Below are 11,271 nucleotides of genomic sequence, written 5' to 3'. Positions count from 1 at the left end.
TCCTGCTCTCCCTCTGCTTGGGGCACTGTCCTCAGATCGGACCACAACTGCCTATTCCAGTCCACAGCATTTCTTCCCAGAGATCAGCCCCTCCTCCCCTGTTTCCTTGAGGCTCCCTTCGACCCCATGTGCCTCCTCTTACAGTCTCTGTCTGTGACTTTCTGCGACTGAAATGGAGAACCACCTCTAGCATTCTAGCAATTCCCAGTCCCTCCCTTCGCCCCCTACACTTACTCCTCACTGCGGGATCTGCTGGACAACTCCAGTCCCCACTCCCCCTAGCCATTCCTCCTCCCTTCCCCCTTACGCTTCTCCCTCTCTTCTCCTTCCCCCTTCCTCCTCCGCTCCTCCTCCCCTCCCCCTCCTCCTCCTCTCCTCTTTTTCTCCTCCCTCCCTCGCTCTCCCTCTCCCTCCTCTCTTCCCTCCTTCCCCTCTTCCTCCTCCTCCTCCTCCTCCTTTTTCCTCCTCCCCTAATGTGTTTATTATTTGTACGCACTCTTGTGAAGCGCCTCGCTCACGTCTTCGCTGACTTTGTTATAGCACTAGCTGCTCTCTCTACGTTCCAGGAGGCCCATTTTGATTAGATATAGATATGTGAGTCTTCATTTAATGTGTCATTACAAATATATGTGATATTTACATGCTTGGATCAGAGAGGATCTCAAAGCAGGATTGTGCTGTTGGCATTCATCACCTTTGACAAATATGCCTGGCAGAAGTAGCTCGCTCACTAGGAAGGCCACATCAGGACCCTCTCCTGCCCTCTGTTAGGGCCCTGATGGCTTCCCCTTCAGCAGGAAAGTCCAGCCACTGGCCAGCCCACATTGCTGCTTACCCTCCAGCCTTTGGGGGTCACAGTCCTCCACAGACTTTTGGAGGCACACAGGCTTCCAGAGCTTGGGCAGGAGTTGCACCTCAGTGGAACTTGTGGGACTTTTATTCTCCCTTTGGATAAAAACAGTCCGGCTGAGTGACAGGCTAGATAAGAGGCTGTGAGAACAATTTTTGGCAGTAGGAACACCCACCTGGGCCTGGGCAGATGTGCCCTGGGCATGAATAATCAGTGAGCCATAGCAGAAGGTTCTGGAAAACCCCAGTGTTCTGGAAAACCCACAGACAGGTCTGATCAAGACATGCAGTTGAGAGGGGGGAAGCATGTGGAGAAATGAGCAACCATGGGCTCCATTCTAGAACTGAGGAAGGACGGGAGGTGAGGTCATCTTGAAATCAGGCTGTAATAGGAGGCCGCTTGTTTGTTCCCATCTGCACAGACCACAAAATAATCACACAGAAACTATATTATTTGCAATACTGTTTGACCAATAGCTTAAGCATATTTCTGGCTTACTCTTATATCTTAAATTAACCCATTTTTATTAATCTGTGTATTGCCACGTGGCTGTGGCTCACTGGGTAAAGTTCCATCCGGCATCTGTCTCTGGCAGGGCTACATGGCTTCTTCCTTACTCTGCCTACTCTCTCCTCTATATGCTTGGAACTCCTGCCTTGTCCTATTCTGCTAAGCCACTGGCTGAAACAGCTTTATTCATTAACCAATAAAAGCAACACATAGACAGAAGGTCTTCCCACACCTCCCTTCTTCCCTCTCCCTCTCTTCCCACAGCAGAGTTTTAAAACCAAAATTTGTCTTGGTACTGACCCAGCACCAGTGTCCAGTGACCTACAGTAGTGGCACCAACTTCTCAAGGTCATCCCAGTCACAGTCCGTGTCCCTAAGGGGTTCAGGGTTGGGGAAGGAGGACTTTAAAGGCTGGAGGCCCCTGAAGTGACTTCAACTCCCTGCCTTCCCCAAGAGGAGGAGGTGAGAGAAATCTGAGGTGTGTGTGACAGTCTACTGGTCCCCACAGACACTGCAGGAGATCTTCCAGGCAGAGAACACCATCATGTTGCTGGAGAGAGCCATCATGGCCAAGGAGTGCCCACTGAAGGTGGCACAGACCAGGCTGGCGTGCAGGACCCGACGACCTAACGTGGAACTCTGCAGAGATATACCACAGTTCAAGTGAGTGGAGGTGGGTGGGGCCACTGGGGTCCAGGAAGAGAAGAGTGGGGGTCTCAGAGATGGCACTATTACTGCTGAAAGCATCAGAGCCTGGGCTCTCCCTGGCAATTCTAACATGCTGGGTTTATCTGCTCGTCTAACACACCAGGTAGACGGGAGATTTATAAGGTGTGGCCCATTTCCATCCCTCACCCCAGCCCATCTTCAGAGTCCTGAAATGAGCTTAGGTTTAAAAAGAGGAAAGATGACTGTATAGCAGCCCTAGTCACGGCATGGTCTCGCCCATCATGGAGCCCTTGTCTCTCCGGCTAGACAGTCTGATGAGATTGTTAGAGCTGTGTAAGATTTCCCGTGCTCCTTCTCCGTTTGAACTCCTGTGGGAGGGAACCTCAGTCTCTTGGGAACTATAGTTTCAATCATGTGGTCCAAAGTGAGAGATGCAGCCTCTCTTTGAAATATCTTCAATCCTGCCTGGACGGCTGCAGGAGGTACTAACCCCGGGTCTGGGAACCGGACCCTGCAGGAATCAGGACTCCCAGTCTCAGATCTCAGCTGTGAGCTGGATGGAGGTCTGCATTCTGGGTTGCACCCTGACAGTCTCTCTCTAAAGCTCCCTCACCCGCCAGCGCTGCCTCTCTGCTCAGGAAACCCTCCTGCTTCCTCTGCGAGGCCAAGAAGACATTGGCAGCAGAGACAGACAGCTCTGGCATCTCTCTCTAGCATCTGATGGGAGAGGTGCCTGCTTGCAGCCCTGTTTATCTCCAACCTCTCTCTTTGCAAAGAGCCCAAGTCCTTCCTGTGTGGCTAGATCCCGCCTACCCTGCTAGCTAAGTGACTTGCTTCCATGGACAACAGGAGAGGGGCGCGAGTCTCCAGAAAGGGGGCTCAGAAGCATCAGGCACGGGGGTCAAGCCTCCCTCTGGCTTTTGGTGGCTGCCACACTCCTGGAATCTATTGTTGGTCTCTTCTTGTTTCTTGCTTGCTTGGTTGCTTACTTTTCTTTTTATGTGGAACAGGGGATTGAACTCAGAGCCTTACACATGCCAGGCAAGCACTCTGCCAACTGAACCCCATACCCATAAATTGAACTTATTTGAAATGAAATGGGCTGGATATGTAGGTCAACGGGAAGGGCGCTTGCCTAGCATGCATGAGACACTGAGTTTGGTCCCCAGCACCACAGAAACTATGCACAGAATGCTCAGGAGGCTGAGGCAGGAGGACCATCCTTAGCTACATAGAGTTTGAGGCCAGTCTAGGCTACATGAGGCCTTGTCTTTAAAAGTTTTTAAAGCTTAATTTAAGATGTAGACTATGAATTGAATGGAGGGCTTATTTTATTCATTTATTTTTTTTTTATCAGCTTCTGAACAAGAAGTCATGTTTCAGGTGTTCTTCAGCCCATATGGCTCCTGGGCTTGTCACGCATGGACAGCATGACTAACCCGGAGTCCCTGTGGCAGTACCGTTGTGGAACCCCATGCCACCCGTTCATTCTCATCTTTTCCCCTCTGTAATCCGAACTCCGCCTTCAGAGCCTCGTCAGTACTTTCGGAGAGCCTAGGGAGACGGGGTGAGACAGGACTGGCCTCTGACCACCTCCCCCATGTCTCTAGGGGTCTTTTCACTGTGCCTAAGCTGAGTCAGTTGGCTCGTGTCTGTGGGTTGCTGGGAGGGGCTCTATTCCAGAGCAGTGGCTTACACTGGTTAGGAGCCATAATTCTCTGAGATGTGAACCTATGATCCAAGAGGAATTAAGGCAGCATGGATGTGTGTTCCAGCTGGAAAAGGGACCTGAGCAAAAGCCACCATGCACCTGGTCTCATATGTAAATGAGGCTAGCCCTTGTGTGTTACTGGCAGAGACCATGTTTTCAAAGTAGCCAACTCTTATTTAAAATATACCTGACATGGCCAGGTGATGGTGGCACATGCCTTTAATCCTAGCATTTGGGAGGCAGAAGCAGGAGGAAGTAGGCAGATCTCTGAGTTCAAAGCCAGTCTGGTCTACAGAGCAAGTTCCAGGATAGCCTGAACTACCCTTTCTTGAAAACCCAAAACAAAAACAATACCCTTTCAAAAAAGGACTCATGCCTATAATCTCAACTCTTGGGAGGTGAAGGGAGGAGGAGAAGGTGTTCCAGGTGGTCACCCTTTAGCTGTATAGAGAATTTGAGGTCAGCCTGGACTATGTGAGACCAGGACAGGAAAGGGAAGGAGAAGGTGGGGGGAGGGGAGCAAAAGCAAGGCAAAACAAGTCACATAATAGGTCAGGTGTGCTTAAGCGGCTTAGACAGGAGGGCAGCTTGAGCACTGGAGTTGGAGACAATGTCACTATGGCCAGCACAATGACACCGTCTCAGAGACAAAAACAGAGTGAACCGTGCCTTCTATTACACTGAATAGTTTCACAGTGTGGTTAAGCCACCGTTCGTCTTTCTCTTCTGGGCCATGGTGGACAGTGCTGCTGTGGACACTTAGTGTGAAGATTTGTCTTCAGTTCAGGTTGGAGAAGCAAGGAAGGGACTGCAGGTTCTGGTGGCAAACCCATGGTTAAATTATTGTCAGATCCTGCTCTTTGTCCCATCTGTTGCCTCAGTGCTTTGTCAGCCTGGGTGACCCTCCCAGGGGTGCGCATCCACCTGCCCTCCTCTCCAGGGCTGAGGACTGCAGTGCTGTGGCCATCCAAGGCACCTTCCCCGCCGCATACGGGGTGGCTGTGCTGAAAGGAGTGTCACTGAGGTTTCTCTTCGCCCCACCGCAGGCTCGTGAACGAGGTTTTCACTATAGACGACACCCTACAGACGCTCAGGCTGAGGCTGCGGGAGACACAAGACACGCTTCAGCTGCTGGTGATGACCAAGTCCCGGCTGGAGCACGAGCTGGCCATCAAGGCCAACACCTTATGCATCGACAAGGAGAAGTGCATGCGCATGCGCAAGGTCTTCCCCAGCACACCCCGCCTGGTGGGTTATACCTGCTCTGGGGTCTGCCCAGGCCCTTGCGCCAGCTTCAGCCCTTGTGTCAGCCCCGCCCCCTGCGGCAGGCCCTCTGGCGAAGGCTCAACAGTTTGTGGAGGCCCCGCCCCTTGCGGGAGATCCGCCCCTTGCGGGGGATCCGCCCCTTGTGGAAGCTCTTCGGTCTGTGCTGGCTCTGGGTCTTGTTCCTGCCCAGGCTCCTGCTTTGCGCCGGTTTGTTAAATGGCATAACGCTGGAAAAAGCTGAAAAAGAAAATAAAAGAGTCATTTTCTCCCTTTCCTATCTTCATGAAAATGTGAAGCTACAGAACCGAAGTAAATCAAAGCTCTTTGAGCTAGTTCCTGGGGCTGATGGATCGGTGGGAGGTCCTGAGACGGGTTTACTCAAGGGCGGAGCCTGGAGCCCTTGGGCATCCCCAGGAATGCCCGAGGCTTCCTTCCTCCCGCCTCTTCTCTCCTCTGTTCCCTTCTCTCTGTCCTTCCTCTCCTCACTATTTAAATATTCAGAATATCAGCTGGGGATCAATCAGACTTGATGACTTACTTGCCTAGCATGCTTAAGATACCGGGTTCATTTCCCAGTAGTGTCAGATTGTATAGATAAGTGCAACAGTAACAGAGTTGGGCAGAGGAGGTGGTTCAGATGCTGAGCCCTTGCTGCACAAGCGAAATAGCCAGGACCTACGTTAAAAAGCTAGGTGAGGGGGTACGCATATCTGTAGCCAGCCGCTCACAGCTGGAAGGGAGGCAGAAACAGGGCTGCCAGGAAGTGCCCAGGCAGCTAGCCTGGAGTAGGCTGTGCGGTGCAACAAAGACTCCGGACTGGAGAGCTGTCTCAGCAGCTAAGAGCACTTTCTGTTCTTGTGGAGGATCCCGGTCTGATTCCCAGCATCCACGTGGTGGCTCCATCCGTAACTCCGAATCCATAACTCCGAATTTCTCTCTCTCTCTCTCTCTCTCTCTCTCTCTCTCTCTCTCTCTCTCTCTCTCTCTCTCTCTCTCTCTCTCTGTCTGTCTGTCATTTCTTTCTTTCTGTCCATCTGTCTGCCTGTCTGTCTTCTTGCTACAGAGTGTCACTGTGTAACCCAGGCTGTTCTTTAACTCAGACTCTCCTGCCTGTGCCTCCCAGTGCTGAGATTAAAGGCTTTGTCACCACGTTCAGCCTCTGATGACTGGCATCTTAGATGTTATAGAGAATCTGCCAAACTCAGAAGTTACTATCTACACATTTCAGTCTACTAAATTCCAGAGTTTGTTAGATCACACTGGTTTGTTCATCCACTTCCTCTTTCTGATCCAGAATCCCATGCACATTCTACTGGGTTAGAATGGATCTCATTTGTTTGTTTGTTTGTTTATCTATCTATCCATCTGCTAGTATCCTATCTTCCCTTGTTTTTCATGATCTTGACACATTTTTATTATTTTGTTCTTTGAGATAGGGGTCTTGATAAGCGGCCCTTGCTAGACTCAAACTTTGTTGATCTAGTCTCTGCCATCTGAGTGCTAGGGAGTGCACACACACGTGTGTATGTGTGTGTGTGCTCACGCGTGCGTGCACATGTACGCCTGAGCCCAGCATTTTAGCATTTTCCTGAAGACCAGAACTGGTGCTATAACTCTAGGCGATCCTGGAGAGAGAAAAGTGAAGAGCAATGAGGAAAGAGGTGAAGTCCATGGTATGGGGACTGAGAAGGCTGAGGGGTATGGGCCCAGGCCCTATTTCTAGAAGCTTTTAAGAATCCATAGCACCCCTTGCTGGCATTTGAAAATGAAGGGTGAATTTATATGCATCTATATGCACATTTGACTTCTTAAAAAGCGGGGGGAGGGCGGGGAGCTGGTTGTGGTGACCCACACTTTTTATCTCAGGAGGCAGAGGTAGGCAGGTAGGTTTCTGTGAGTTTGAGGTCAGCCTGGTTTTCAGAGCAAATTCCAGGCTGCCCAGGGCTGGACAGTCCTGCCTCAAGGGCAGAAACAGTTTATATGTCTACCTTCTACCCATGTTCTTTGGTACAGATGACACAGAGTTGGGTATTGCTCTTGCCACTGGCCTTCCTTCTTCTTGTCCTGCTTCAAAGGTCTCACTGGCTGACATGTCTTCCCACCATGCATGAAGCCCTGGGCTCCACCCTCCAGCACCACACAGAACTGGGTATCGTGGGTCTGGAGAGCTGGCTCAGCAGTTAGGGGAGCATACTGCTTTTGCAGAGCACAGGGCTTCAAGGGCCTGCAACTCCAGGTCCAATGGACTGGGTGTCTCCTCTTATGCCTGAGGGCATGTGGTGTTCATCAACTCGTGCAAGCAAAAGCGTGCACAGAAAAAAAAACAAAAAGTGGTCTGGTGTGGGGAAGCACGCTTCAATCCCAGCCCTCAGGATCAGGGTGATCAGAAGTTCAAAGTCATCTCCTCACATGGCATCTGGCACGAGCTTGGTCTAAATGAGCTCTGGTCTTAAAGAGGGGCAGGGATAAGAAGACATGGGAAAAGCCTGGTGCCTCTGGAAAATTCAAGTCCTGAGGGTTGAGAAAGAAAACACTTCAAGGGGCTGGAGGGACTGCCCACAGATAAGAGGACCTGGGTTCGATTCCCAGTACCCACGAGGTGGTTCACAACCATTGATAACTCCAGTTCTAGGGGAACTAATGCCCTGTTCTGAACTTCATGGGCACCAGGCACACATGTGGTGCACAAACATGCATGCAGCCAAACCTATTTGCTTTTAAAGAAGGGACTTAAATGTAGTGCCCTCGGTGATAGTATTTGGGCATCTGTACTGACCTTAGGGTGTACATCCTCAGCTGTAGCCACAAAGCCTGTGCACATTCACTGTGTTCCCCTTTAAATGGGCCCTTCCCATGTCCTCTCTCTCTCTCTCTCTCTCTCTCTCTCTCTCTCTCTCTCTCTCCTCTCTTCTCTTCTGCCATTCCTGTCCCCAGAGGCTGGTCTTCCCTCTCCCTCCCCCCCTTTTCCCATTCACTTTCCTTCCTCCTGAGGGAGAAAAAAACAAAAACAACAAAAACAAAAAAACCTCTACCTGAGCTCTGTCTCATGGCTCCTTTCTGTCATGCATCACTTTTTTTTCAAATTACAACACTGGTTCCCTGACCCACTGGATGGGTCATTAAGCAAAGGGCGAGTGCCAAGGGCTCTGAGCCGGAGAGACTCAGGACTTGGGTGGAGAACAGGCATGGCTGGCTCCCCATGGCACCACTTTCCTGTGTGAGCTGCTCATGGTGTATTTCTGTGCCAGACTCCAAATGTGATTGCTGTATTTTCACAGGCCTTCTCCTCCTGAGGAGCAAAGCAGCTCTGTGTGGCTGGGGAGTCCGGTGGCTCTTTTACAAAAGCATATTTTTTTACGTGTGTGTGTTTGCGAGCACGTGTGCGCACATGTGCACGCATGGCACAACATGTCAGTTCTACCACGTATGTCCTGGGACTCGAACTTAGAAGTAGTCAGACTAGGCAGCAAGTGCTATTACCTGCTGAGCCCCCTCTCCAGCTCTGGATCTCCTGGCAAATGGGAGTCACACACACACACCTCCTGAGGATGTGCTGAGCCCTACTTCCAGCCCTGGGCTCTGACAGCCCTGGCAGGTGAGTGTCACACACCTCCTGAAGATTTGGGTTTTCTTCTACCGATGGCTGAGTCAGAAGAGAGACATCAGAACTGAAACTCCACCATGCAGCCTGCTCTGCTCCAGGGAAGCCTCACCAGACCCAGTGTGAACAAGACTTCAGCCTTCATGTCTGGTCACCGAGCCAAAGTCCCCTCCCGTGTATCGTGCATCAGTTCCTTAACATCATCGTGACTAACATACCTGAGAAAGTGACTCAAGAGAGGACATATCCATCCTAGCAGGGAAGAGATGGCGGAGTGGCTCTGTCTGGAACATATGGAACACACCATGGTGGACCTGGGAAGAGGGAGCCAGCCAGATTGGAAGGCCTCATCCTCATGATGAACTTCTGCCAACCAGGTGTCACTTTCCACAGTTCTAGAGCCTCCCAAGATATTGTCACCAACTGGGGAATCAAGCAATTCAAAACCTGAGCCTGAAGGGGACACTTCAGACTGAAACTGTCCCAGCAGTGACAATAATCCACCGCAGCCTGGTCGCTCCATCCAGTGCTGGAGTGCTCTGTGGTCCTCTCTCATCCCGAGTGGAATCAGTCACAAGTCCCATTGGTGTCCCCTCCTTGTCTTTCCTGAACTTGGCCACACTCTCTCTTCCATTGCCCATCTAGACAGACACCGGTTCTCTTTCACTGGGTGGATGGGCATGAAGGGGGAAAGGCGAGCCAATCCCGACTGTGGCTTTCAAGGTGTGCCCCTGTCCAACTGTGTGCCTGCAGGTGTCCTTTTGTCAATGGCTGAAGACAGATTAAGAGGGCCGAAGTCCAGTGTTTCACACAGCCATATCAAGAACCTGAAGTCTAAAAGCAAAACAAGTTCCTGGGACTCTTAAGCCGTGAGAAGGGAATCAGTGGGCGGAGATTCTGCAGACAGAAGGCATCTATGCTCTTCTTAAAGCCCTGGCTCTTGGACCTGCAGAGAGAGCTGACCTCTCGGTGGTGCCGTGGAAGAGCGTCAGTGAACACTGGTAAGGCTGGTTGTAAACCAGAAATGGTTAAGCTGGCAGAGGTGCTTGCTTCCAAGCCTGATGACCCGAGTTCAATTCCTGGACCCACCTGGTAGCAGTTGTCCTCTGACCACCACACGTGTGCTCTGGCACACGCAGATACACGCACAAACGCATATAGATAAATGTGATGATGAAACAAAATTACAAAAATTCAAGTACAGAGAGCACCAATAGTCACAATAACTAGATGAGGGGATAAGAGTTCAGCCTAGATTCACCTGTCCAGAGTAGAAACCGCTGACTTCAGCTTCCCAAATAAAAGAAGGCTATGGTTTGCGAGGGCAGTGGCAGGGTTGTAGTTACAGTTTGTTACACAGTTACAACCTGTACTTACACAGGCTCTGTGAATGAGCAGGCACCACAGCCCTATCTACCCGCTGACCTGAGAAAGTGGTTCTCCAATCACCCCCCCCCACAACCAGGCGTTAGTCACGAGCAGTGCTAACATCCAGACTATGAGGAGGATGCCAAGGGCTGGACTCGGCCAGGTAACCCCACACTCACCCCATGAAATGGGCATGGCCCACCTGCTTTACAGTTGAGAAAACAGGCACAGGGAGGTGAGGCTACTTGCCCACTGCAACAGTGAGGATGATGGCCCTTGGCTCCCCTGGGATACTCCACATATCCACCCTGCTTCCAGCTTGGAGAGTAAAGTGTGTGCGTTGTTTAGCCTGGCCCAGAAATGTCAGTGAGTCAACATCACACAAAGTCTCAGCTGTTCACTCCTGCGGGTCCAAAAGTGCTCTAGACAAGTGCCCCCCTCATGCAGGCTGGGTGGAGGGTTCAGAACACAATTGAAATTCCTAAGACTGCTGCAGACTCCGGTTCCTCCCCTGAAGACATACAGAACATTCCTAGTCTGATATGGGAGGGGGCTGGGTTTCCAGTCTCTGGTTGCACCTTCTTGATACCATGTGACCTCAGACGTGCCCAGGGATGGAATTCTCTGTGTCCCTGAGACTTGGCCAACTCTCCCTCCTCCCCACCCAGTCGTACTACTTGGCATTCTTGGCACTCCTCCGAGGTCAAGCTTGGGGTGTGGGCACCCAGGACAGCTGAGATGGGCATGCAAGGAGCTGCTGGCCCCATCCATTCAGCACCATACAGCTGGTGGGGCTGCAGCTGGTGGCATGTGTGTTTTCACAGGGTGTCACATGTGTCCTTGCTGGGCTTGGGTTTGGTAATGTCTGATGATGGAGACCCATTAGCTGAGAATAGGGGTGAGACAAAATTACTGTCTTGGGTGATGGTCTCTTTTCCATATTTGGGGTTGCCCTTACCTACCATGGAGGGACAGACCTGGTACAACTGGGTAGGGAGGTTAGTTCACACAATGTACCTTGCTGTCCACAAGGTCGGGTTCACCCAGCTCATTTTTAAATGTTTATTTACTAATGGGGAGAGCGCAGGTTCATGGCCTCCTTGTGGAGGTCAGAGGACAGCTCTGTGGCGCGTCTCTCCTCCATCTTTACACAGGCTCTGGGAACTGAACTCAGATCCTTCTTCTGTAGCGGACACTCCAACTTGCTCTTGAACTTCTCTGGGGAGGTGGAGGCAGCTGCCTCCCAGGTACAGGAACCGGGTCATATTTGGGTGATGAGTGTGGTTTGTTGCTAGC

The 11,271-nt window shown here is 51.2% G+C and overlaps 1 protein-coding gene across 1 annotated transcript in view; it reads left to right on the top strand.

Moving 5' to 3' along the window:
- Positions 1-5,222, top strand: part of Tekt5 (tektin 5) — a 33,293-nt gene extending 28,071 nt beyond the window's left edge. The window contains exons 6-7 of the mRNA XM_038328963.1: positions 1,869-2,023; positions 4,787-5,222. Of these exons, the coding sequence (XP_038184891.1) occupies positions 1,869-2,023; positions 4,787-5,222 (591 nt within the window). The remainder of the gene's footprint in view (positions 1-1,868; positions 2,024-4,786) is intronic.
- The last annotated feature ends 6,049 nt before the right edge of the window (positions 5,223-11,271 follow it).

The sequence above is a fragment of the Arvicola amphibius genome, chromosome 4 (genome assembly GCF_903992535.2).
Source record: "Arvicola amphibius chromosome 4, mArvAmp1.2, whole genome shotgun sequence".
Taxonomy (NCBI): domain Eukaryota; kingdom Metazoa; phylum Chordata; class Mammalia; order Rodentia; family Cricetidae; genus Arvicola; species Arvicola amphibius.
This window is presented reverse-complemented; position numbering and strand designations above follow the sequence as displayed.